This window comes from Onychostruthus taczanowskii, unplaced genomic scaffold (assembly GCF_017590055.1).
Source record: "Onychostruthus taczanowskii isolate IOZ18803 unplaced genomic scaffold, ASM1759005v1 scaffold279, whole genome shotgun sequence".
Classification (NCBI taxonomy): domain Eukaryota; kingdom Metazoa; phylum Chordata; class Aves; order Passeriformes; family Passeridae; genus Onychostruthus; species Onychostruthus taczanowskii.
This window is the reverse complement of record NW_024500117.1, coordinates 97,771-122,943: the sequence shown is the minus strand read 5'-3', so window position 1 is coordinate 122,943 and position 25,173 is coordinate 97,771. Positions and strand designations below refer to the sequence as shown.

The following is a 25,173-nucleotide window of genomic DNA, read 5'->3' as shown; positions in this document are numbered from 1 at the left end:
GGCCCGGACTGGCGCCGGGAGCTGCTGGCCGCGCCGCACGCCGCCGCCGCCGCCGCAGCCGCCGGGCCCAAGCGCAAGCCCGAGGTGGTGCTGCCGCTCTTCTCCCGGCCCGGGATGTTCCCCGAGCACCCGCACAGCCCCTTCGCCGTGTCGCCGCTGCCGGGCCGCCCCGGCGTGCTCAACGTGCCCATCTCGCCGGCGCTGTCGCTCACCCCCACGCTCTTCTCCTACAGCCCGTCGCCGGGGCTCAGCCCCTTCGCCGCCGCCGGCAGCAGCTGCTTCTCCTTCAACCCCGAGGAGATGAAGCACTACCTGCACTCGCAGGCCTGCTCCGTGTTCAACTACCACCTGAGCCCGCGGACTTTCCCCCGCTACCCGCTGGTGGTGCCGCCGCTGCAGTGCCCGGTGCCGCTGGAGGAGCAGCCGCAGTTCCCCATCAAGCTGCAGCCGCCGCCGGCCGGCCGCAAGAACCGCGAGAGGCTGGAGAGCCCCGAGGCCGCCGGCGCGCCGCTGCCCCGCGTCAAGGTGGAGCCGGCGCCGGACAAGGAGCAGCACGAGGAGGAGGAGGAGGAGGAGAAGCCGGAGAGACGCCACGGGGAGGAAGAGGAGGAGGAGGAGGAAGAGGAGGAGAAGGTGCCGGTTTTCGCCCGCCCGGCGGCTCCGGCGTGGATCCCCGTGCCCGCTCCGGCCGGCGCCCCCGGAGAGGAGAGCGCGGAGAAATCGGGCCGGGATTGCTCCGGGGAGGCCGGGGGCCAGGAGAGGAGGGAGGACGCCCTGATGCCCCCCAAGCTGCGGCTGAAGCGCCGCTGGAACGGAGATTCCCGGCAGGAAATGCCCGAGGAGCCGCGGCCCAACGGGATCTGGCACCTCCCCAAGGCCGTGGCCGCCGCCTCCGACACCTAATCCCGGCTGGAACAAAAAAACCTTGGAAAACACCCGGAAAAACATCCGTGTATTTATGTAGCAAGGTTGCAGAGCAGTTTGGGATCAGGGCGGGGAGGGGGGCGGGGTAGGTCTGGGAATTTTTAGGGAATTTCAGGGGTGGGAGAAGGGAGGGGGGCGGGGAGCTTCGGGCTTTGTGTTGTTTCTGTTGTTGACTTGCAGGTGAAGACGCCGCAATTCCCGCTCGCTTTTCCCGGGAAAAGCCGGCTCGAGCTCCAGGACTGGGATGGAGGAATTCCAGGCGCGGCCTCGGGGCCGCTCCCGGCCTCTTTGGGACACCGGGAATCTCCAGATCCAGGGGGGTTTTTTTGGGATTTTTCGTTTTTCACGGATAATGCCGGGTTTCCCCGGCCATCCAGGAGCTGGTTTGGTTCAATCTTTTTTTTTTTTAATTTTTTTTTTTTTTTTTTGGGAAAAGGTGGAGCTTGGGAATTTTGCATCGGGAATTTTGCACTGTCCACGGAGCGGGGTTGGGGCGGGGGGAAGAGGATTCAGGAAAACTCGGAAAATCGGGATGGAGGCCGCGTCGTTCCCGGCGGATTTCCGGGGAAATTTCCCCTTTTCCCGCCTTTTTTTCTCTCTCTCTCTCTCTCTCTCTCTCTCTCACAGAAGCCATGAGCAAAACTCTCCAAACTTTTTCAGGGAATGGGAACGGGAATAACACAAAATTAACCGGATGCCTTTAATCCTAACGCATTAAAAATGTTGGGGTTTGGTTTTTTTTTTTTTGTTTTCGTGTGCCCGGAGCGGGAGTTTTTTCTTTCCCGCTGCGGAATCCGTGTGGGTGGAATTTTTGGGAATGCTTGGAAGGAGCGCTGGAATGATTGTGGTGAGTCCCGGGAACGCCGGAATTCCCGGCGCCATTCCCAGATTTTTGGACCCTCCCCCTTTCTCCCCGTTTGACTCATGCCTTAAAGAAGAAAACAAAAACCACGTTTGGACTTTTTCTGGGAATTTTCTTTCCGGGAATCGCTCGGATTTCGTGGATCCCTCCTGGTTTTTGGGGGGGGGAAAATCCCAAATCCCGCCGTTCCCCGCGCAGCGGAATTCCGGAGGCTCCGATTGTGCTCCCAGCGGGATAAACCCTGGAGAAGGCCGGGGCGGAGCCGGGAATTCCCAAGGATTCACAAATGCCGGGAATTCCGGGGGGACGGCGCGGGGCAGGAAAATTCCCTGCTGGAAGAGGAACCGGGAGCGATTCCCAAAGTCCCAACCCGGCCGGGTTTGGGATCCTTCGGAATGTGGAGTTCAAAGAATTTGGGGTGGAAAACCCCTGGATTATCCCAAAAAAAAAAAACAAAACAAAACAAAAACCCCGGAGAGGGCGCGAGGACGAACTCAGGAATTACACGAGGAGGCCTTTCCCGGAATTCCCGCTGCCGATCCCAAATCCAAGTGCCGGAACCGTCGGGAAAAACACAAAAAAAAACGGGGGGAAATCCCAGATTTTCCCCACCTCCAATCCTTCGGATTCGAGGCGAAATCCCACGGGAAGAGGAGGAAAGAAGTTGGAGTTTTTGTGGCTTTAAAAAGGATTTTTTGGGATTGGGGGTTTTTTTGGGAAGGGGGGGAACGTTGGGGGTTTTTTTTTTTTTCCCAGCCATTGCCCTGCAAAAAAAAAAAAAAAAAAGGAAAAAAAAAAAAAGGATTAAAAATGAAAACGGAAATAAAAAACTTGGGAGAGTTCAGGGAATTCCGGACTCAGGACGACGGATCCGGCGCCTCTCGGGAATTCCGGAATTCCCAACGGAGCCCGGGAGGAGGAAAAAAAAAAGCAGGAAGAGGAAGGAAATAAAAAACAAGCAGGAAGAGGAGAATGAAAACATTAAAAAAAAAAGGATTTAAAGGAAAAAAAAAATCAACCAGATCAAAATTTTATGGAGAAAAAAATCGGAAATTTCAAGGAAAAATTCCTAAAATTCCAAGGTGCCAAACCGTTCAATAAAAACAAACCCTCGGGAAGTTGGGAATGGTTGGAATTCTCTCCTGGATGAATTTGCCCCGGAGCATGATCCCGTTTTTCCAGCCGTTTTTTTTGTTAATTTTGCTTCTTTTTCGTAGCAAATCCGTAGGAAAAATGTTAAAAAACGAGAAAAAAAAAAAGACTTTTTGATGGGACAACCCCAAAAAGGGGGAATTTTTGGGGAGGAATTCCCCAAAAAGGAGGAAAAGGAGGAAAAATCCCAACAGCATTAATGGGGTTGTCCCGGATTTTTTTATTTATTCCATAATTATGTTGAGGTTTTTTATTATTTTAAGCTGTTTTTCCGTTGGTTTCTTTCTTTTTTTGTTCGCGTCTCCGCGTCCTGGTGGGATTGAAAAAAAAAAACCAGGAATTTTCTCTCGGTTGAAATCATCAAAAATCCGGAAAAACTTTGGGTTTTCCGGGGGAAAAAAACTTTGATTTTTTTTTTTTAGCGCTTTTTAAACCGATATTTACGCTTTTCTTTGGGTTCAAAAAACCCCTTTTTCGAGGGATTTTGAGGGATTTGAACTCTGCCCGGTGGGAATCCGGCAGGAATCCACCGGGAAAATCGATGGAATTTGGGATGGGGAGCGTGGCTTTGTACATAGGGTGTAAAGTAGAGGGGCAAAAAAAAAGAAAACATAAAAAAAAAAGACAAAAAATCCGAAATTTGTGCCTTTAAAAAGTTCCGATTTCTATAAAAATCAGATTTAAAAAAGGGTTGCATATATATATTATATATATATATGATGGAGTGCTAGAGAAATTTATGGATAATATACATATTTTTTTCCAGGGGTATCCCATAGCTCCGTATTTTGTTATGGAAGTTGAAAAAAAAAAAAACGGAAAAAAAGGAAAAAAAAAAAAACCTGAAAAATAAAAAGTATTTTACCTCGAATTGAAAACGTTAAATAAAAACCTTTTAACAGAGAGGGCTCCTGGTTTCCTTGGGAGGTTTGGGCTTTTTCCAAGGTTTTTGTGGAGTTCGGGATCCGGGAGGAATTTTGGGAAGGGGCGTCGGGGGATTCCCCGGATCCCAGAAATTCCCGAGGTTCTGGGGGGTCTCTTTGGGGGTTTTGGGGTTGTCCCCAAAGCCTCGCTGTCCTGTGTCCCCAAAGCCACTCTGTCCCCATGGGTGTCCCCAAAAATCTTCACTGTCCCCAAACCCGTTGGTGTCCCCAAAGCCGTGGGTGTCCCCAAAGCCATGGGTGTCCCCAAATCCTCACTGTCCCTGTGAGTGTCCCCAAAGCCTCGCTGTCCCCAAACCCGTGGGTGTCCCCAAATCCTCACTGTCCCCAAATTCTCACTGTCCCCAAACCCGTGGGTGTCCCCACATCCTCACTGTCCCCGTGTCCCCAAATTCTCGCTGTCCCTGTGTCCCCCTCCCTCGCTGTCCCCCGCACCCCGAGGTCACTCAGTGTCCCCCTCCCTCGCTGTCCCCGTCACCTCCCACACCCCCAGGACATCGTGTCCCCCTCAAACCCTCGCTGTCCCCGTGGGTGTCCCCCACACTGCGAGGTCACCCTGTGTCCCCTCACACCCCCAAATCCGCACTGTCCCCCGCACCCCGAGGTCACTCTGTGGCCCCAGACCCCGAAGTCACCGTGTGTCCCCTCAAACCCACACTGTCCCCCGTGTCCCCCACACCCCGAGGTCACTGTGACCCCCTCACTGTCCCGGTAACCCCCGCACCCGAGGTCACTGTGTCCCCTCAAATCCTCACTGTCCCTGTGTCCCCCACACCCCGAGCTCACTCAGTGTCCCCAGACCCACACTGTCCCCCCTGTCCCCCACATCCGCGGTCAGGAGGGGGCTCGGCTGCTCCGGGAGGAGTCACGCCGCTGCCGGGGGGGGGAAAGCGGCGGTTTGGGGTGAAATTCGGGGGTTTGGGGGCTTAGAGGAGGGGGCTCAGCTCGTCCCGGACCCCGCAGCGTGTCCCCGCAGGGTTTTGGGGTGAAATACCGGGATTTGGGGTGAGATTCGGGGGCTTTGGGGCTCTGGGAGGGGGCTCTGCTCGTCCCGGAGCCCTCACCACGCGTCTCGGGGGGAAAGCGGCGATTTGGGGTGAAATTCAGGGATTTTGGGCTCTGGGGGCTTGGGGGAAAACGGGCTCAGCTCCTCCTGGACCCCCCGCCCCGCCCCGGCAGTGGTTTGGGGGGAAACGCTGGGATTTGGGGTGTTTTGGGGTGAAACGCTGGGGGTTTGGGTGTTTTGGGGTGAAACGCTGGGATTTGGGGTGTTTTGGGGGTGAAACGCTGGGATTTGGGGTGTTTGGGGTGAAACGCTGGGATTTGGGGTGTTTTGGGGTGAAACGCTGGGGGTTTGGGTGTTTTGGGGTGAAACGCTGGGATTTGGGGTGTTTTGGGGGTGAAACGCTGGGATTTGGGGTGTTTTGGGGTGAGACGCTGGGATTTGGGTGTTTTGGGGTGAAACGCTGGGATTTGGGGTGTTTTGGGGTGAAACGCTGGGGGTTTGGGTGTTTTGGGGTGAAACTCTGGGATTTGGGGGCTCTGGGGGGGCTCAGCCCCATCTGCACCTCCCGCCCCATGTCCCGGGGGAAAAGCAGGGATTTGGGGTGAAAATCTGGCATTTTGGGGCGAAAATCTGGCGTTTTGGGGCTCAGGGGAAGGGATTTAGATCAGGGTGGAGCTCCTGCCCCATCCCTGCAGTGCTTTGGGGTGAAATTCCGGGATTTTGGGGGTTTGGGGGATCTGGGAGGGGGCTCAGCCTGTCCTGGAGCCCTCACCCCATTCCTTGGGGGGAAAGATGGGAATTTGGGGTAAAACTCTGGGATTTTGGGAATTCTGGGGGGGCTCAGCCCAGCCCACGACCTCCACCCCATCCTTGCAGCGTTTTGGGATAAAACTCCGGGATTTTGGGAACGGGGAGGGCTGAGTCCATCCCACATTTCCGTAAATCCCTCAGGGGAGCAACGTTTTGGGATAAAACTCCCGGATTTGGGGAGTGGGGTTGGAATATCCCAAACCTTTCTGATTTTTGGGATATTTCCAGTATCCGCCACTGGAAATTGGCTTTTTCCCAGTTTGTTTTGCTCCATTTTAAACCAAATTTGGGGATTTTTTTTTTTTTTTTTTTTGTGGGATAAACCCTTGGAAAACCCTGGAGGTTTTTCTGGGATGAATTCAGGAATTTAGCTGAGGATTCCTGGATTGGGATCCCTGCTCCAGCCACGGCATTTCCCACGTGGATTTGGGTGGAAAATGAGGAATTTGGGGCCCTGGGAATGAAGCAGATCCCGTGAATTTCGGGGATCATTTTCCCACCAAATTCCCGGATTTTTTTTCCTGCTTTTTCCATCCCACAGAATTCCAGGATTCCCTGTCCTGGTTTATTTGGGATTCCAGGGATCAGCCCTGGATCCTATCCCAGGTTATTCCCTGGGATGGTGGGAATGTCCCTGGGATTGGGATTAGGGTGGGATTTTTTGGGATTTAGGGATCTTTTCCATCCCAGAGAATTCCAGGATTGTTTGGGGTTTCAGGGGTGAATCCTGGATCCTGCCCCGGGTTATTCCGTGGATTTCCATCCCTGGAAGTGCCCGGCTCCCTCCCTCACCCTCTGGGATCGCTCCCAGCCCCAGAATTCCGCGGATTCCCCGTGCCAGGGAAAGGGAAAAGGATCCCCCGGGGCCAGGGAATTCCAGGATCCCGAATTCCCGGCCAAACCAGCTCTGCCACTTCCCACTTTTCCAGGAGTGGCTCCCGTTAATCATTACCCCGCCGGGAACCCTTGGAGCAGCTTCCTGGAGAATTCCCCTGGAGAATTCCCGAAAAAAAAAAAACAACAAAAACCAGGGAAAATTCCCGATTTCCAGCACTTGGGATCGCCCCGGGCGGTGCCGTCCCCGTGGGATCCCTTCCCAAAAAAAGGGTTTGGGATTCCCAGCTGGAAAAATCCCATGGAAACCTGGGATAAACCACGTTCAAAGCAGGAAAAATTCCCTTTTCCCAACATTTCTGATCTCTGGGTTCCTTCCCACACTGGAACTGGAATTCCCAGCTGGAAAATCCACCAAAATCTGGGATAAACCATGTTTAAAAAGCAGGAAAAGTGGGGAAAATTTCCCTTTTCCCAACATTTCTGCCCACTGGCTTCCTTCCCACACTGAAAGTGGAATTCCCAGCTGGAAAATCCACCAAAATCTGGGATAAACCACGTTTAAAGCAGGAAAATGGGGAAAAATTCCCTTTTCCCAACATTTCTGCCCACTGGCTTCCTTCCCACACTGAAAGTGGAATTCCCAGCTGGAAAATCCACCAAAATCTGGGATAAACCATGTTTAAAGCAGGAAAATTGGTGAAAAAAATTCCCTTTTCCCAACATTTCTGATCTCTGGGTTCCTTTCCACAGCAGGATTGGAATTCCCAGCTGGAAAATCCCATGGAAATCCAGGATAAACCAGGTTTAAAAAGCAGGGAAAATGGGGAAAACTGCAAAATCCCATGGAAATCCAGGATAAACCACGTTCATAGCAGGAAAAATGGGGGGAAATTCCCTTTTCCCAACATTTCTGCCCACTGGCATCCTTCCCACACTGGAACTGGAATTCCCAGCTGGAAAATCCCACGGAAACCCGGGATAAACCAGGTTTAAAAAGCAGGGAAAATGGGGAAAATTCCCATTTTTTCCCTGCTCTCCCCGTGGCTTTCCCTGGTGCTTTCCCAGGGAAGGCAGCGGAGCCGCAGCCCCCGGCAGGGAGGGAACCAAATGTTGCAAATCCGAGGAGAAATTCCGAACTCCCGGAATTCCTCCCCAGAACTCGGCGGCCGCCGCCGGAATGTGGGAAGAAAAAATTCCCCCGAGGTTTTTTTTTTAATCCCTGAGAGTTTTTGTTAATTTGGGAATCAAAGCCCCGCAGTTCCCACGTTCCGTTTCCCCTGGGGGATTTGGGAATTCGGGGTCGTTCCCGTGAAAATTGGTGGGATTTTGGGAATCCTGGCTCCTCGCAGAGCCCTGTGGGAGATTCCCAGCGGGATCAGATCCCAAAAAAAAACCCCCAGGAATGACTGCAGGGGTTGGGAGCAGCGTGGAAGGGTTTGGGATGCAGGGAAAAGCTGGGGTTATCCTGCAGCATTCCCAACAAAAACACTTGGGAATTTTTTGGGAAGAACCCTGCAGCTCGTCCCAGCTGCCCCTGGAATTCTGTTGTTCCTTGGAAAACCACGGCGTGGAGGGAACGGAGTGGTCAGAAATGCTGGAAAATGGGATTTTTTTTCCCATTTTTCCTGCTTTGAACCCTGGTTTGTCCCAGGTTTCCGTGGGATTTTCCAGCTGGGAATCCCAAACCTGTTGTGGGAAGGAAGCCAGTGGGCAGAAATGCTGGGAAAAGGGAATTTTTTTTCCCCATTCCAAGCTCCAATATTTTGGGAATTTTGGATTTTTGGGAGCTGGGAAGGGAGAGCAGAGCTGGGGTCCCTCTGGAGGCCCCGCTGGAATGGGAATTGTGGGAATTGCCGTGGCTGGGCCGCCCCCGAGGCAATTAAGGAGCTTTAATTAAGCCGAATTAAACGACTTTTTTATAGCCTGGTTAAGCCCCGGCTGCTTCCAGAGGGGCAGGAAAAGCCTCTGGATCCCCTTGGATCCCCCTGGCTGGCACCCGGGCATTCCTGGAATTGTGGCTTTTAATGGAAAACATCTCGGGAATGCCACGGGTCTCGGAATTCGGGGATTTTTTTGGGGAAAAAAAGGGATTTTGGGTGGATAACAAGGGCTGACCCGGGCTTGGCCGTGGGTAATCCCGAGGGTTAATCCTGATTTTCCCCCGGATTGGCCGGGAACGTCCAGGGCAGTGCCCAGGTCTGGGCTTCTCATGGAAAAAGGGGCTGGAAAAGGGGCTGGAAAACCCACAGGGCTTTTTCCTTGGGGGGGGGGTGATCCCAGAGAAAAGGGGGATCTGCCAGGTGGCCATCCCGGCCGTTCCCGAGGTGCCGAGTTGCCGTTCCCACCCCAGGTTGAGCAGCCTCTCCTCGTCCCTGGGCGAGTCCCCCTCGGAGCGAAGGTCCCCCGGCCACCACCGGCAGCCCTCGGACGCCTCGGAGTCCACAGGTGGGAATTTCCCTGGGGAATTCTGGGAGTCCGGGCACTCAGTGGTCACTCAGTGGTCACTCAGTGGTCACTCAGGGTTGGGGGTGCGGGTCCAGATCTTCCCACGCTCTTGGAATGTTGGGATTTGGGGATTTGGGGTCCCACAAGGGGGAATGCGGGCCTGGGGAGTCTGGGGTGGTCAGAGGAGCTGGTGGCCAAGGCTGGACAGTGACCCCGAGGTCTGGGGTGGCCACAGGAGCTGGTGGCCAAGGCTGGACAGTGACCCCGAGGTCAGGGGTGGCCACAGGAGCTGGCGGTCAGGGGTGGCCAGTGACCCCGAGGGCAGGGGTGGCCACAGGGGCTGGTGGTCAGGGCTGGACAGTGACCCCGAGGTCTGGCAGGCCCTGGCACCGGGGGTTCCTCAGGGCCAAACCCAGACTGCAGAGCCTCACTGGCTCCTCTTGCTCCTGTCCTTGTGTCCGTCTGTCCCTGTGTCTGTCTGTCCCTGTGTCTGTCTGTGCTTGTGTCCCCTGTGTGTCCGTGTGTCCCCTGTGTCCGTGTGTCCCCTGTGTGTCCCTGTGTGTCTGTGTGTCCCCTGTGTCCGTGTGTCTCCTGTGTCCGTGTGTCCCTGTGTGTCCGTGTGTCCCCTGTGTGTCAGTGTGTCCCCTGTGTCCGTGTGTCCGTGTGTCCCTGTGTGTCCGCTGTGTCTGTGTGTCCCCGTGTCCGTGTGTCCCTGTGTGTCCCCGTGTCCGTGTGTCCCCGTGTGTCCGTGTGTCCGTGCCGCAGGGCTGGTGCAGCGCTGTGTCATCATCCAGCGGGACCAGCATGGCTTCGGCTTCACCGTCAGCGGCGACCGCGTGGTGCTCGTGCAGTCCGTGCGGCCCGGTGGGGACAGGGGGACAGGGGGGACGGGGGGACAGGGCTCCCCGCTCCCCTCCCGCCTCCCCGGGGAAATTCCCGTTTTCCCGGGGAATTCCCGTTTTCCCAGCCCCCCTCCCCACCTTCCCGGGGAAATTCCCATTTTTCCAGCCCCCCCTGCCCGCCTTCCCTGGGGGAATTCCCATTTCCCCGGGGGAATTCCCATTTTCCCAGCCCCCCTGCCTGCATTCCCAGGGAAATTCCCATTTTCCGGGGGGAATTCCCGTTTTCCGGGGGGAATTCCCGTTTTCCCAGCCCCCCTCCTCACGTTCCCGGGGGAATTCCCATTTTCCCAGCCCCCCTGCCCACCTTCCCAGGGAAATTCCCGTTTTCCGGAGGGAATTCCCATTTTCCCGCAGGTGAACGGGACGATGGTGACCAACAGCTCCCACCTGGAGGTGGTGAAGTTGATCAAGTGTGAGTCCGGGAATTCTCCTGGGAATTCTCCTCCCATTCCATGGGAAAGGGCGGGGCTGGGGGAGGGGGAGGACGTTTTCCATCCTTGGGGAATTCGGGGGGAGCCTGGAAGTGTTTCCAGCCCTTTTCCCCACATTTTTCCAGGAAATCCTTCCTACCCCTCATCCCAGATTCTCCCTGGAAATGCTTCCCGCTCCCACTTCTCCTGGAATTTTTTCCTAGGAGTTTTTTCTGGGAAATTCTCCCTGGAAATCCTTCTCACCTCTTTTCCCAACTTTTTCCTGGGACTCTTTCTCAGCCCCTTATCCCGGATATTTCCTGGAAATCCTTTTCCCCCCGTTTTCCAGGAAATCCTTCCCGCTCCCGTTTCTCCCGGAATTTTTTCCCTTGTGAATTTTCCCTGCCAGCCCCCCCTCACAGCCCCCTTATCCCAGACTTTTCCTGGACTTCCTGCTGACATTCCCGTGTCCCGTTTCGTTCCCAGCCGGTGCCTACGTGGCCCTGACCCTGCTGGGGTCCCCCCCCGGCTCCGTGGGAATTCCGGGATCCCAGCAGGAGCCGGAGCCCCCGGGGTGTCCCCAGGGGCCCCCCCAGCGCATCACGGAGCCCAGGCCCCTGCAGGTGAGCCACAATTCCAGAGGGGGGCCCGGAATTCCAGGGGGGAACACGGAATTCCAGAGGGGAGCCTGGAATTCCAGGGGGGAACACGGAATTCCAGAGGGGAGCCTGGAATTCCAGGGGGGAACCCAGAATTCCAGGGGGGAGCCCGGAATTCCAGGGGGGAGCCCAGAATTCCATAGGGGTCCCAAATTCTAGGGGGGAGCCCGGAATTCCAGAGGGGAGCCCAGTATTCCCTCAAGTGACCCCAAAACTCACCCAGGAGATCCCAGAATTCCCTGAGGGGATCCCAACCCCCTCATACCCATTCCCAATATTCCCATTATTCCCATTAAATCCACTATTCCCCCCGTTCCCATTATCCCACCAATCCCATTCCCATTCACCCATTATTCCTGTTATTCCCATTGTCATTCCTGTTGCTATTCCTGTTGTCATTCCCGCTGTCATTCCCATCATTCCCGTTACTCCCGCTGCCATTCCCATTATTCCCGCTGCCGTTCCCGCTGCCATTCCCATTGCCATTCCCGCTGCCGTTCCCGCTATTCCCTCTGCCATTCTTGCTGCCATTCCTGTTATTCCCACTGCCATTCCCGCTGCCGTTCCCGTTATTCCCGTTATTCCCGCTGCCATCCCCGCTGCCATTCCTGTTATTCCCACTGCCATTCCCGTTATGTTATTCCCACTGCCATTCCCTCTGCCATTCCCGCTGCCATTCCCGCTGCCATTCCCGCTGCCATTCCCGCTGCCATTCCCGCTGCCATTCCCGCTGCCATTCCCGCTGCCATTCCCGCTGCCATTCCCGCTGCCATTCCCGCTGCCATTCCCGCTGCCATTCCCGCTGCCATTCCCGCTGCCATTCCCGCTGCCATTCCCGCTGCCATTCCCGCTGCCATTCCCGCTGCCATTCCCGCTGCCATTCCCGCTGCCATTCCCGCTGCCATTCCCGCTGCCATTCCCGCTGCCATTCCCGCTGCCATTCCCGCTGCCATTCCCGCTGCCATTCCCGCTGCCATTCCCGCTGCCATTCCCGCTGCCATTCCCGCTGCCATTCCCGCTGCCATTCCCGCTGCCATTCCCGCTGCCATTCCCGCTGCCATTCCCGCTGCCATTCCCGCTGCCATTCCCGCTGCCATTCCCGCTGCCATTCCCGCTGCCATTCCCGCTGCCATTCCCGCTGCCATTCCCGCTGCCATTCCCGCTGCCATTCCCGCTGCCATTCCCGCTGCCATTCCCGCTGCCATTCCCGCTGCCATTCCCGCTGCCATTCCCGCTGCCATTCCCGCTGCCATTCCCGCTGCCATTCCCGCTGCCATTCCCGCTGCCATTCCCGCTGCCATTCCCGCTGCCATTCCCGCTGCCATTCCCGCTGCCATTCCCGCTGCCATTCCCGCTGCCATTCCCGCTGCCATTCCCGCTGCCATTCCCGCTGCCATTCCCGCTGCCATTCCCGCTGCCATTCCCGCTGCCATTCCCGCTGCCATTCCCGCTGCCATTCCCGCCATTCCCATTGCCATTCCCATTGCCATTCCCGCTGTCGTTCCTGCCATTCCCGCTGCCATTCCCGCTGTCGTTCCCGCCGCCGTTCGCGGGGGGGGGGGGATTTTCTGGGATTTTTTTTTATTATTTTCTGGGATTTTTTTTTGTTATTTTTTGATGTTTTCTGGGTGTTTTCCCGGGTTTCCCTGGGAATGCTGTGGGAATTCCCTCTCCTTCCCAGCATTTCCATGAAAAACCCCGGAAAACCCCAGGCAGACCGGTGGCATTTTTGGGGATTTTCCTGAGATTATTTTTTTTAATATTTTCTGGGATTTTCTGGGATATTTTTTTTTTAATTATTTTCTGGGATTATTTTTTATTATTTTCTGGTGTTTTTCCTGGGAATGCTGTGGGAATTCCATCCCTGTGTGTCCCGGCGTTCCCATGAAAAACCCTGGAAAACCCCAGGCAGAGCGGTGTCATGTTTGGGGATTTTCCTGAGATTATTTTTTTTATTATTTTCTGGGATATTTTTTTATTATTTTCTGGGGGTTTTTTGGATTATTTTTCGGTGTTTCCTGGATGTTTTCCTGGGCTTTCCCTGGGAATGCTGTGGGAATTCCATCCCTGTGTGTCCCGGCGTTCCCATGAAAAACCCCAGAAAACCCCAGACAGACCGGTGGCATTTTTGGGGATTTTCCTGAGATTATTTTTTTTATTATTTTCTGGTATTTTCTGGGATTATTTTTTATTATTTTCCGGTGTTTTCCTGGGAATGGTGTGGGAATTCCATCCCTGTGTGTCCCGGCGTTCCCATGAAAAACCCCGGAAAGCCGCAGGCAGAGCGGTGTCGCGTTGGGGGGTTTTCCTGAGGATGTATGTTTATGATTTTCTGGGTTTGTCTCCCGGTGTTCCCGGTGTTCCCGGTGTTCCCGGCGTTCCCGGTGGCGTTCCGTGCCCGCGGCAGCGCTTCCAGGAGCTGCTGCAGCGGCAGCCGGGCGCGGCGCTGGAGGAGCAGCTGGAGGGGGCGCGGCGCCGGCTCAGCCAGCTGCAGCTGAAGGTGCTGCAGGAGGCGCGCGGAGCCGCGGTACGGCGCCGGGAACGGGATGGGAACGGGATGGGAATGGAAATGGGAACGGGAATGGGGCTGGGAATGGGATGGGAACGGGAACGGGATGGGAATGGGATGGGAACGGCATGGGAATGGAGCTGGGAATGGGATGGGAATGGGGCTGGGAATGGAAATGGGAACGGGAACGGGATGGGAACGGGAACGGGATGGGAATGGGGCTGGGAATGGGGCTGGAAACGGGATGGGAATGGAGCTGGGAATGGACCGGGAATGGGCTGGGAGTGGAGCTGGGAATGGGATGGGAACGGGAACGGGATAGGAGCGGGACCGGGAACGGGCTGGGAATGGAGCTGTGAATGGGATGGGAACGGGATGGGAGTGGGATGGGAACGGGCCGGGAACGGGGCTGGGAACGGGATGGGAACGGGCCGGGAATGGGATGGGAATGGGATGGGAGTGGAAATGGGAACGGGATGGGAACGGGAACAGGATGGGAATGGATATGGGAATGGGGCTGGGAACGGGATGGGAATGGGATGGGAATGGGATGGGAGTGGAAATGGGAACGGGATGGGAACGGGAACGGGATGGGAATGGATATGGGAATGGGATGGGAATGGGATGGGAACGGGCTGGGAATGGGATGGGAATGGAAATGGGAACGGGATGGGAATGGGATGGGAATGGGGACGGGAACGGGGCTGGGAACGGGATGGGAATGGGGCTGGGAATGGACCGGGAATGGGCTGGGAGTGGAGCTGGGAATGGGATGGGAACGGGATGGGAATGGAGCTGGGAATGGGCTGGGAATGGAGCTGGGAATGGGATGGGAACGGGATGGGAATGGGATGGGAATGAGATGGGAATGAGATGGCATTGATCCAGGAATTCTGGGAAGGATCCTGGGAATTATGTGGGAATGGGATGGGAATGGATCAGGGAATACTCTGGGAATAATCTTGGGAAGGATCAGGGAATTCTGGGAATGATCCAGGAGCGAATCTGAGAATAAGTCTGGGAATGATCCTGGGAATAAATCCGGAAATTCTGGGAATAAATCTGGCAATAAATCAGGGAATGATCCCAGGAATAAATCTGGGAATAAACCCAGAAATTCTGGGAATCCCAGGATGCTTTTCCCAAAAAATAAAACTGGGGGTGGAGAGGCTCGGTGGGAATCGTGGGCGAGGGTGGGAATTCCCTCATTCCCAGATTTCTGGGATCCCTTTTTCCCTTTTCTGCCTTTCCTGGGAATTCCCTGACCCCGTGTCCCTTTTCCCAGGATTTGGGCTCCCGGCCCCTGGAAGGGGAGGCTCTCCGGGGCTCCCCGCAGCTCCCGGGGCGTTTCCCGAGGGATCCCCAGGATGGGGACCCGGGGCTGGAATCCGCAGAGGTGAGGGGAACGCCGGGAAAAATCCGGGAAAAATCCGGGAGGAATCCGGGAGAAATCCGGGAAAAGGGTGGGGAGGAGTTCGGGAAGATCTGGGAAGAGCGGGGGGGAAACCGCAGGGAAAGTTTGGGAAGAGAGGGTGAAAGTTCCAGGAAAGGTTTGGGAAGAAGGGGGAGAAATTCCAGGAAAAGTTTGGGAAAAGCCTGGTGGGGGGGGGAAATTCCAGGGAGAAGGTGAGGGGGGGAAATTGAGGAAAAAACAAGGGAAAGAGAGGGGGAAATAATTCCAGGAAAAATCTGGGGAAAGGGGGTGAAAATTCTGGGAAAAATGGGGGGAATTCCAGGAAAAGGTTGGTGAAAGAGGGAAAAATTCCAGGAGAGGGAAAAACTCCCCCCAGAATTTGGGATCCCCTGGAATTCCCAGCTCCCTTTCCCTCTCTGGGCGTTTTTCCCTGGGAATTCCGAGGGATTTTGGGATCCCCGCCTTCCCTGGGGGTTTTTGGGATCCTGATCCCGAAATTCCCGTTCCCAGGTATCCCGGAATTCCGGCTTTTCCGAGCCCGGCAGCCCCCGGAGCTCCCCCGTGCTCGGCTCCCGCCTCTCCACGGATCCGGTGGGGCTGGAAAATCCCGGAAAATCCGGGAAAATCCTGGGAAAATCCCGGGAATCCCCACGGGGATCCTCCCTAGGGCTGTTGCCAGAGCTTGATCCCGGTTTTTTTTCGGGATAGGGATCGGGGAGGCCCCAGATCATCGGCCCCGAGGAGGATTGCGAGCCTGGCAGCGGCAGCAACGAGGTGAGGATTGCGGGAAGAGCGGGAATGGGGATTTGGGAATTCCTGGGGGGATTTTGGAGGGGATTTTTTGGGATCCTGGCACTTCCCTCCTCTCCCTCTCTCTGTTCCCAGAGCGATTCAGTGTTCCAGGATTTGGGAATTCTCAAGTCCCGCCCGGCCCATTTGGGAGTTTTCCTGAGGTTCCTCTTCTCCCAGGCTGATCCTACTCCTCTGGTAAGGAATTCCCAAAATTCCCGGGATTTTCTGGCCTCTGGGATCCCATTCCCAACCTCTGGCACCTCCCAGAGCATTCCAAGATCATGGATGGAGCAGAATTCCCAGGATTTTCTCATAATTCCAGAGATTTTCTGGTCTTGGGGTCCCATTCTCAACCTCTGGCACCTCCCAGAGATTCCAGGAATATTCTTGGGAATAAAAACTGAGCAGGAATTCTGGGATTTCCTCCTCCTTGGATCCCATTCCCAGCCCCTGGCACCTCGCAGGGCGTTCCCAGGGGTCGGGATGGAGCAGAATTCCCGGGATTTCCTCGGAATCCCCGGGATTTCCTCAACATTCCTGGAATTTCCTGACCCTTGGGATCACATTCCCAACTTTTGGTACCTCCCAGAGCGCTCCCAGAGCTTCCAAGGACATTCCTGGGAATAAATCCCCAGATTTCCTCCCCGTGGGATCCCATTCCCAGCCCCTGGCGCCTCCCAGGGCGTTCCCAGGGGTCGGGATGGAGCAGAATTCCCAGGATTTCCTCGGAATTCCCGGGATTTCCTCGGCATTCCCGGGATTTCCTCGGCATTCCTGCAGCTCTTCCACCTGTGCTCCGAGGTTTGCTGCCAGCAGAGCCCCCGGGAGAGCCGGGCCCTGGGCAGGGACATCTGGAACGTTTTCCTGGACAGGGCGGCGGTGAGCGCCGGCATTCCCGGGATTCGGGGGCTGCCCGGCCCTGGGGGGGCTCAAGGGGTTTTGGGAGCGTTTTCCGGGACTTGGAAGAATTTTGGGATGGTGTTCTGGAATTTGGGGAGCATTTCCCAGCACCTGGGGAGGATTTCCGGGGATTTTGGAGAATCTTCAGGGATTTGGGGAGGATTTTCAGGAGTTTGGGATGGATTTCCCAGGATTTTGGGATGGATTTCGGGAGGATTTCCTGGATTTTTGGGATGGTTTTCCCAGGATTTTGGGATGGGTTTCCCAGGATTTTGGGATAGATTTTGGGAGGGTTTCCTGGGGCGGGGGGGAGGATTTCCTGGGATTTTGGAATGGATTTCCCAGGATTTTGGGATGGATTTCGGGAGGATTTCCTGGATTTTTGGGATGGTTTTCCCAGGATTTTGGGATGGTTTTCCCAGGATTTTGGGATGGTTTTTTGGGAGGATTTCCTGGATTTTTGGGATGGTTTTCCCAGGATTTTGGGATGGGTTTCCCAGGATTTTGGGATAGATTTTGGGAGGGTTTCCTGGGGCGGGGGGGAGGATTTCCTGGGATTTTGGAATGGATTTCCCAGGATTTTGGGATGCTTTTCCCTCTTTTCCAGCCCCTGCGGGTGAAGCTGCCAGAGCATCTCCTGGCCGAGATCGGTGAGTTCAGAATTCCAGGAATTTCCCCCTGGAAAAGGATCCCGGGGCCTGGATTGGGAATTCCCAAACTTTTCCCCGAGCCACAGGAAAGTTGGGAATGAGCCCTGCCGTGACGGGAGCGTTCCCAAAATCCCCAATTTCCCCAATTCCCAGAGCTGCGCCTGCGGAACGGCGACGAGCTGCGGCCGGCGCTGCTGGAGGCGCAGGAATTCCTCATCCCGGAAATCCAGGAGCAGCTCCAGGACTACAGGTGGGAGCCGCCCCAAACCCCGGGAAAATCCCAGGAAAATCCCCAGCTCTGGGAATTCCGGGAGCTCCCCGTCCCTCTTTGGGGCAGAACCTCGGGAAATCCCCGGATTTTGGGAGTTTTTGCGCCTCCCAATCCCGGTTTTTTTTTTGCTTTTTCCCAGCTGAACCTGAGGAAAATCCCAAATGTTGGGAATTTCAGGAGCTCCCCATCCCATTTTTTTTTGTTTTTCCCATGAAAACTTCAGGAGAATCGGGAATTTCGGGACATCCTGATCCCGTTTTTTTTTTGGAAATCCCAGATCTTGGGAATTCTGGGAGTTCCCAATCCCGTTTTTTCTGTTTTTCCCGCAGAACCAAGTAGAAAATCCCAAATTTGGGGAATTTCGGGACTTCCTGAGCGCTCCCAATCCTGTTTTTTTTTAATCTTTTCCCAGAGAGTCAAGCAGGACGTGCCGGATTTTGGGAATGTTGGTGATTCCCGGAGTTCTGATCCCGTTTTTTTTAAGGTTTTCCCGGAGAGCGAGGCAGGACATCCTGTGTTTTGGGATGTTGGGAATTCCAGGAGTGCTGATCCCGTTTTTTTGTAAGCTATTCCTAGAGAGTCAAGCAGGACGTGCCGGATTTTGGGAATGTTGGTGATTCCCGGAGTTCTGATCCCGTTTTTTTTAAGGTTTTCCCGGAGAGCGAGGCAGGACATCCTGTGTTTTGGGATGTTGGGAATTCCAGGAGTGCTGATCCCGTTTTTTTGTAAGCTATTCCTAGAGAGTCAAGCAGGACGTGCCGGATTTTGGGAATGTTGGTGATTCCCGGAGTTCTGATCCCGTTTTTTTTTAAGCTTTTCCTAGAGAGGCAGGCAGGACGTGCCGGATTTGGGAATGTTGGGGATTCCAGGAGTTCTGATCCCGTTTTTTTTAAGTTTTTCCCGGAGAGCCAGGCAGGACATCCTGTGTTTTGGAATGTTGGGAATTCCAGGAGTGCTGATCCCGTTTTTTTGTAAGCTATTCCTAGAGAGTCAAGCAGGACGTGCCGGATTTTGGGAATGTTGGTGATTCCAGGAGTTCTGATCCCGTTTTTTTTAAGGTTTTCCCGGAGAGCGAGGCAGGACATCCTGTGTTTTGGAATGTTGGGAATTCCAGGACTTCTGATCCCGTTTTTTTTAATCTTTTCCTAGAGAGGCAAGCAGGACGTGCCGGATTTTGGGAATGTTGGTGATTCCAGGAGTTCTGATCCCGTTTTTTTTAAGGTTTTCCCGGAGAGCGAGGCAGGACATCCTGTGTTTTGGAATGTTGGGAATTCCAGGACTTCTGATCCCGTTTTTTTTTAGCTTTTCCTGGAGAGCCAGGCAGGACATCCCATGTTTTGGAATGTTGGGAATTCCAGGACTTCTGATCCCGTTTTTTTTAATCTTTTCCTAGAGAGGCAAGCAGGACGTGCCGGATTTTGGGAATGTTGGTGATTCCAGGAGTTCTGATCCCGTGTTTTTTTACCTTTTCCCGGAAAGCCAGGCAGGACATCCCGTGTTTTGGAATGTTGGGAATTCCAGGAGGTCTGATCCCGTTTTTTTTTAGCTTTTCCTGGAGAGCCAGGCAGGACATCCCGTGTTTTGGAATGTTGGGAATTCCAGGAGGTCTGATCCCGTTTTTTTTTAGCTTTTCCTGGAGAGCCAGGCAGGACATCCCGTGTTTTGGAATGTTGGGAATTCCAGGAGGTCTGATCCCGTTTTTTTTTAGCTTTTCCTGGAGAGCCAGGCAGGACATCCCGTGTTTTGGAATGTTGGGAATTCCAGGAGGTCTGATCCCGTTTTTTTTTAGCTTTTCCTGGAGAGCCAGGCAGGACATCCCGTGTTTTGGAATGTTGGGAATTCCAGGAGGTCTGATCCCGTTTTTTTTTAGCTTTTCCTGGAGAGCCAGGCAGGACATCCCGTGTTTTGGAATGTTGGGAATTCCAGGAGGTCTGATCCCGTTTTTTTTTAGCTTTTCCTGGAGAGCCAGGCAGGACATCCCGTGTTTTGGAATGTTGGGAATTCCAGGAGGTCTGATCCCGTTTTTTTTTAGCTTTTCCTGGAGAGCCAGGCAGGACATCCCGTGTTTTGGAATGTTGGGAATTCCAGGAGGTCTGATCCCGTTTTTTTTTAGCTTTTCCTGGAGAGCCAGGCAGGACATCCCGTGTTTTGGAATGTTGGGAATTCCAGGAGGTCTGATCCCGTTTTTTTTTAGCTTTTCCTGGAGAGCCAGGCAGGACATCCCGTGTTTTGGAATGTTGGGAATTCCAGGAGTTCTGATCCCGTGTTTTTTTACCTTTTCCCGGAAAGCCAGGCAGGACACCCCGTGTTTTGGAATGTTGGGAATTCCAGGAGTTCTGATCCCGTTTTTTTTTTAGTTTTTCCCGGAAAGCCAGGCAGGACATCCCGTGTTTTGGAATGTTGGGAATTCCAGGAGGTCTGATCCCGTTTTTTTTTACCTTTTCCCGGAAAGCCAGGCAGGACACCCCGTGTTTTGGAATGTTGGGAATTCCAGGAGGTCTGATCCCGTTTTTTTTTACCTTTTCCCGGAAAGCCAGGCAGGACACCCCGTGTTTTGGAATGTTGGGAATTCCAGGCGCTCTGATCCCGTGGTTTTCCAGGACGAAGCGCACGCTGGGGCTGGGCAGCCTCTACGGGGAGAACGAGCTGCAGGAGCTGGAGCTGGGGAACGGCCCCCGGGAGCCGCGGGAACGCCGGGAGCGCGAGCGCGCGCTGGCCGAGCGGCAGCTGGGACACCTCGGGGACATCCTGTGAGGATTTGGGAATGTGGGGAATTCCGGTGGGATCGCTGGGATGGGCACCTCGGGGACATCCTGTGAGGATTTGGGATCAATTCCTGTGGGATCGTTGGGAATTCCCGTGGGATCGCTGGGATGGGCACCTCGGGGACATCCCCTGAGGATTGGGAATTCCGGATGGGATCGCTGGGATGGGCACCTCGGGGACATCCCCTGAGGATTGGGAAATCCGGATGGGATCGCTGGGATGGGCACCGCAGGGACGTCCTGTGAGCATTTGGGAATGTTGGGAATTCCTGATGGGATCGCTGGGATGGGCACCGCAGGGACGTCCTGTGAGCATTTGGGAATGTTGGGAATTCCTGATGGGATCGCTGGGATGGGCACCGCAGGGACGTCCTGTGAGCATTTGGGAATGTTGGGAATTCCTGATGGGATCGCTGGGATGGGCACCGCAGGGACGTCCTGTGAGCATTTGGGAATGTTGGGAATTCCTGATGGGATCGCTGGGATGGGCACCGCAGGGACGTCCTGTGAGCATTTGGGAATGTTGGGAATTCCTGATGGGATCGCTGGGATGGGCACATTGGGGACATCCTGTGAGCTTTGGGAATGTTGGGACTTCTTGATGGGATTGCTGGGATGGGCACCTCAGGGATGTCCCGTGAGGATTTGGGAATGTTGGGAATTCCCGTGGGATCGCTGGGATGGGCACATTGGGGACATCCTGTGAGCTTTGGGAATGTTGGGAATTCCTGATGGGATCGCTGGCATGGGCACCACAGGGACGTCCTGTGAGGATTTGGGAATGTTGGGATTCTGGTGGGATCGCAGGGATGGGCACCTCGGGGACATCCTGTGAGCTTTGGGAATTCCGGATGGGATTGTCGGGATGGGCACCTCGGGGACGTCCTGTGACCTTTTGGAATGTGGGGAATTCCCATGGGATCGCTGGGATGGGCACCTCGGGGGCGTCCCGTGAGGATTTGGGAATTCCCGTGGGATTGTCGGGATGGGCACCTCGGGGACGTCCTGTGACCTTTTGGAATGTGGGGAATTCCCATGGGATCGCTGGGATGGGCACCTCGGGGGCGTCCCGTGAGGATTTGGGAATTCCCGTGGGATTGTCGGGATGGGCACCTCGGGGACGTCCTGTGACCTTTTGGAATGTGGGGAATTCCCATGGGATCACTGGGATGGGCACCTCGGGGACATCCCGTGAGGATTTGGGATCAATTCCTGTGGGATCTTTGGGAATTCCCGTGGGATCATCGGGATAGGCACCTCGGGGACGTCCTGTGAGGATTTGGGATTCTTGGGAATTCCCATGGGACCGTTGGGAATTCCTGATGGGGTCGTTGGGATCATTGGGATTGCCCACCTGGAGGACATCCTGTGAGGAGGGGGTTGGGAATTCCCGTGGGATCTTTGGGAATTCCTGATGGGATCGTCGGGATGGGCACCTCGGGGACACCCTGTGAGAGCTGGGATTGGGAATTCCTGGTGGGATTCGGGAATTCCTGATAGGATTGTGGGGCTGCAGTGAGAATTTTGGGAGTGGGAATAGGAATTTTGGGAGAGAGAATGGGAATTTTGGGATTGGGGATGGAAGACTCCAAGGAATTCCTTTTCCCGCAGCTCCAAGTACGAGGAGGAGCGGAGGTGAGCAGATCCAGCGGGGAAAAATCCGGGAATTTGGGCCATTCCCGATTTTCCCTGTGGAATCTTCCCCTGGAATTCCCAGTTTTCCCACTTTCCCCTCTCCCAGCGGATCCGGCCCCCGGGGATCCCGGGAATTCCGGGAATTCTGCCGGTCCCACCCTCTGGAATTCTCTCTCCCAGCTCTCCCATGGCCTTCGCCCTCAGCACCTTCATGGCCCACGCTGGGATCCGGCCCCGGGAATTCCGGGAATCCCGGGAATCCCGCAACCCCGGAGCCTCCGAGAAGCTCCCGGACAAGGACAAGTGGCTGCCCTTCTTCCCCAAGGCCAAAAAGGTGGGAATTCCCAGGAATTCCCAGGAATTCCCCGGAATTCCCAGGAGCAGCTCGGGGAGGAGATCCCAGGGGTCCAGCCTGGGGGTTTCGGGGGGAATCCCGGGAATTTTCGCCCAAATCCTGGGAATTTTAGACCTGAATTCCGGGATTTTTTGACCCAGATCCTGGGATTTGGGACGGGAATTCGGGATTTGGGATGGAAATTCGGGATGTGGGGTGGGGATTGGGAATTCGGGATGGGATTCTGGGGTTTGGGCCGGGGAATTCCCGGGATTCCCAGCGATTCCAGGATTTTTTCCCAACAGAGCAGCAGCTCCAGGAAGGAGAAGGAGCAGAGGCAGAACCCGATCCTGAAATACATCGGGAAACCCCGGAGCTCCTCCCAGAGCAGTGAGTGACCCCGGAATTCCGGAGTCCGGGAATGCCTGGGCATTCCTGGGAATTCCTTGGCATTTTACAGGCCTTTTCTTGAGAATTTTTATGGAATTTCCTGGGATTTTCTTGGGACTCTCCTAGGATTTTCCTGGGATTTTCCCTGGAATTCCCTGATCCCAGCCTCATTCCCGCATTCCCATCCCGTTCTTTTCCGTTCTCATCCCATCAGCATTCCCGAATTCCCGCTTTTTCCCCGGGATTTTGGGAATTTTGACATCTCCTCTTTGTTTTCCAGCATTTCATGTCCCCCTGTCCCCTGCGGAAGGTAAAAATTCCCAACTTTTTTGTTGCTTTTCCTTCATTTTTCCATGATTTTTTTTTTTTTCCCTTGGTTTCGGGGTTTATTCCCATTTTTCCTTCCCTGATGAAATTCCTGGGAACTCTGGGATTTGAGGGGTTGGGATTTGGGATTTAGGAATTTGGGGTTTAGGGGGGAAATTGGGGGTTCAGGATTCAGGATGGGAAATTCGGGAAGTGGGATCAGGTTTAGGATTTGGGATGGGAATTTGAGGTGGCAAATTTGGGGATTTTGGGATTTAGGATTGGGAATTTGGGATTTTAGGATGGGAATTCGGGGATTTAGGATGGGGAATTCAGGATTAAGGATCAGGAATTTGGGATTTTAGGATGGGAATTTGGGGATTTAGGATGGGAAATTCAGGATTAAGCATCACGAATTTGGGATTTAGGATCGGGAATTTTGGGATTTAGGATCTGGAATTTTAGGATTTAGGATTGGGAATCTAGGATTTAGGATCAGGAATTTGGGATTTAGGATTGGGAATTTTGGGATTTAGGATTGGGAATCTAGGATTTAGGATCAGGAATTTGGGATTTAGTATTGGGAATTTTGGGATTTAGGATTGGGAATCTAGGATTTAGGATCAGGAATTTGGGATCTGGGATGGGAAACTCAGGATTTAGAATCGGGAATTTTGGATTTGGGGTGGGAATTTTCGGGGATTTCGGACGGGAAATTCAGGATTTGGGCTGGGAATTGTCTCTGAGGCGCCCCCAGATCCCGGAATTCCGGGTTTTTCCCAGCAGTGAAGCCGGGGAACGTCCGGACCATGATCCAGCACTTTGAGAACAGCCACGGGGAGCCCCCGGAGCCGGGCTCGCAGCGCCTCTCCACGGGCAGCATTCCCGAGGAGCTGCTGGAGCCCGACGGGTGAGCGCCGGAATCCCGGGATCCCCCAAAATCCCGGGGTCCCCCTGAAATCCTGGGGTTCCCCTGAAATCCTGGGGTTGCCCTGAAATTCTGGGATTCCTCAGAAATCCTGGGATTCCCCCGAAATACTGGGATTCCCCCTGAAATCCTGGGGTTCCCCTGAAATTCTGGGATTCCCCCAAAATCCCGGGATCCCCCAGAAATCCTGGGGTTCCCCTGAAATTCTGGGATTCCCCCAAAATCCCGGGATTTGCCCATAATTCCCATTTTTTTCCCCAGCAGCTCCCGCTACGAGGTGCGCCTGATTCCGGCGTTTCCCTCTAAATCCCATGATTTCTCCTGTAATTCCTGGGGATTATTTGCCATAATTCCCGGGATTTTTTGCCGCAATTCCTGGGGATTTTTTGCCCCAAATCCCAGTATTTTGTCCAGAATTCCCATTTTTTTCCCTGTTTCCCGGCAGCTCCCGCTATGAGGCGCGCCTGATCCCGGCGTTTCCCTCTAAACCCCATGGTTTCTCCCGTAATTCCTGGGGATTTTGTGCCTCAATCCCTGGGGATTTTTTGCCCCGAATCCCAGTATTTTGTCCAGAATTCCCATTTTTTTCCCCTGGAATTGCCCATGCCCAGCAGCTCGCACTGCGAGGCGCGCCTGATCCTGGCGTTTCCCTCTAAACCCCATGATTTCTCCCGTAATTCCTGGGGACTTTTTGCCTCAATCCCTGGGGATTGTTTGCCCCGAACCCCAGTATTTTGCCCAGAATTCCCATTTTTCCCCCCATTAGCTCGCGCTGCGAGGTGCGCCTGGGCCGCTCGGAGTCGCTGAAGGGGCGGGAGGAGCTGCGGCGCTCGCGGCGCGCGGAGCTGGTGCCGCGCTCGCGCAGCGACGTGGACATGGACACGGGCAGCGAGCCCCCCCGGCTGCACTCCGCCTCCTCCTCCGCCTCCAGCCTCTCCAACAGGTGGGACATCCCGGAATTCCCGGAATTCCGGAGGGCCCAGCCCCAGGTTTGGGGTGACGGGGCTCTGGGAGCAAACTCTGGGGAGGTGGGAGCATCAGGATCAGGGGAATTTGGGATTTGGGGTTTTTGGGAGGGGCTTTGCACCTCCAGCCTCTCCAACAGGTGGGAAATCCCAGAAATCCTGGAATTCCTGGAATTCCGGAGGGCCCAGCCCCAGGTTTGGGGTGACGGGGCTCTGGGAGCAAACTCTGGGGAGGTGGGAGCATCAGGATCAGGGGAATTTGGGATTTGGGGTTTTTGGGAGGGGCTTTGCACCTCCAGCCTCTCCAACAGGTGGGAAATCCCAGAAATCCTGGAATTCCCGGAATTCCGGAGGGCCCAGCCCCAG

General features: G+C 54.9%; 2 protein-coding genes across 2 annotated transcripts in view; both read left to right on the top strand.

Moving 5' to 3' along the window:
* Nucleotides 1–6: 6 nt before the first annotated feature.
* LOC121337559 (ETS translocation variant 3-like) lies at nucleotides 7–3,841 on the top strand. The gene is made up of 2 exons (XM_041407700.1): nucleotides 7–968; nucleotides 1,361–3,841. Exon 1 carries the CDS (start codon nucleotides 115–117, stop codon nucleotides 901–903), a length of 789 nt encoding a protein of 262 aa, XP_041263634.1. The 5' UTR covers nucleotides 7–114; the 3' UTR covers nucleotides 904–968; nucleotides 1,361–3,841.
* ARHGEF11 (Rho guanine nucleotide exchange factor 11) overlaps nucleotides 1,763–25,173 on the top strand; it is a 42,150-nt gene continuing 18,739 nt past the window's right edge. The window contains exons 1-20 of the mRNA XM_041407706.1: nucleotides 1,763–1,771; nucleotides 8,833–8,977; nucleotides 9,743–9,865; nucleotides 10,205–10,291; nucleotides 10,776–10,912; nucleotides 13,155–13,475; nucleotides 14,743–14,853; nucleotides 15,382–15,462; nucleotides 15,580–15,645; nucleotides 15,757–15,858; nucleotides 16,444–16,542; nucleotides 17,171–17,213; nucleotides 17,367–17,463; nucleotides 20,085–20,234; nucleotides 21,861–21,884; nucleotides 22,065–22,218; nucleotides 22,524–22,608; nucleotides 22,889–22,918; nucleotides 23,698–23,824; nucleotides 24,609–24,785. Coding sequence (XP_041263640.1) covers nucleotides 1,763–1,771; nucleotides 8,833–8,977; nucleotides 9,743–9,865; nucleotides 10,205–10,291; nucleotides 10,776–10,912; nucleotides 13,155–13,475; nucleotides 14,743–14,853; nucleotides 15,382–15,462; nucleotides 15,580–15,645; nucleotides 15,757–15,858; nucleotides 16,444–16,542; nucleotides 17,171–17,213; nucleotides 17,367–17,463; nucleotides 20,085–20,234; nucleotides 21,861–21,884; nucleotides 22,065–22,218; nucleotides 22,524–22,608; nucleotides 22,889–22,918; nucleotides 23,698–23,824; nucleotides 24,609–24,785 — 2,168 coding nt within the window. The remainder of the gene's footprint in view (nucleotides 1,772–8,832; nucleotides 8,978–9,742; nucleotides 9,866–10,204; nucleotides 10,292–10,775; nucleotides 10,913–13,154; nucleotides 13,476–14,742; nucleotides 14,854–15,381; nucleotides 15,463–15,579; nucleotides 15,646–15,756; nucleotides 15,859–16,443; nucleotides 16,543–17,170; nucleotides 17,214–17,366; nucleotides 17,464–20,084; nucleotides 20,235–21,860; nucleotides 21,885–22,064; nucleotides 22,219–22,523; nucleotides 22,609–22,888; nucleotides 22,919–23,697; nucleotides 23,825–24,608; nucleotides 24,786–25,173) is intronic.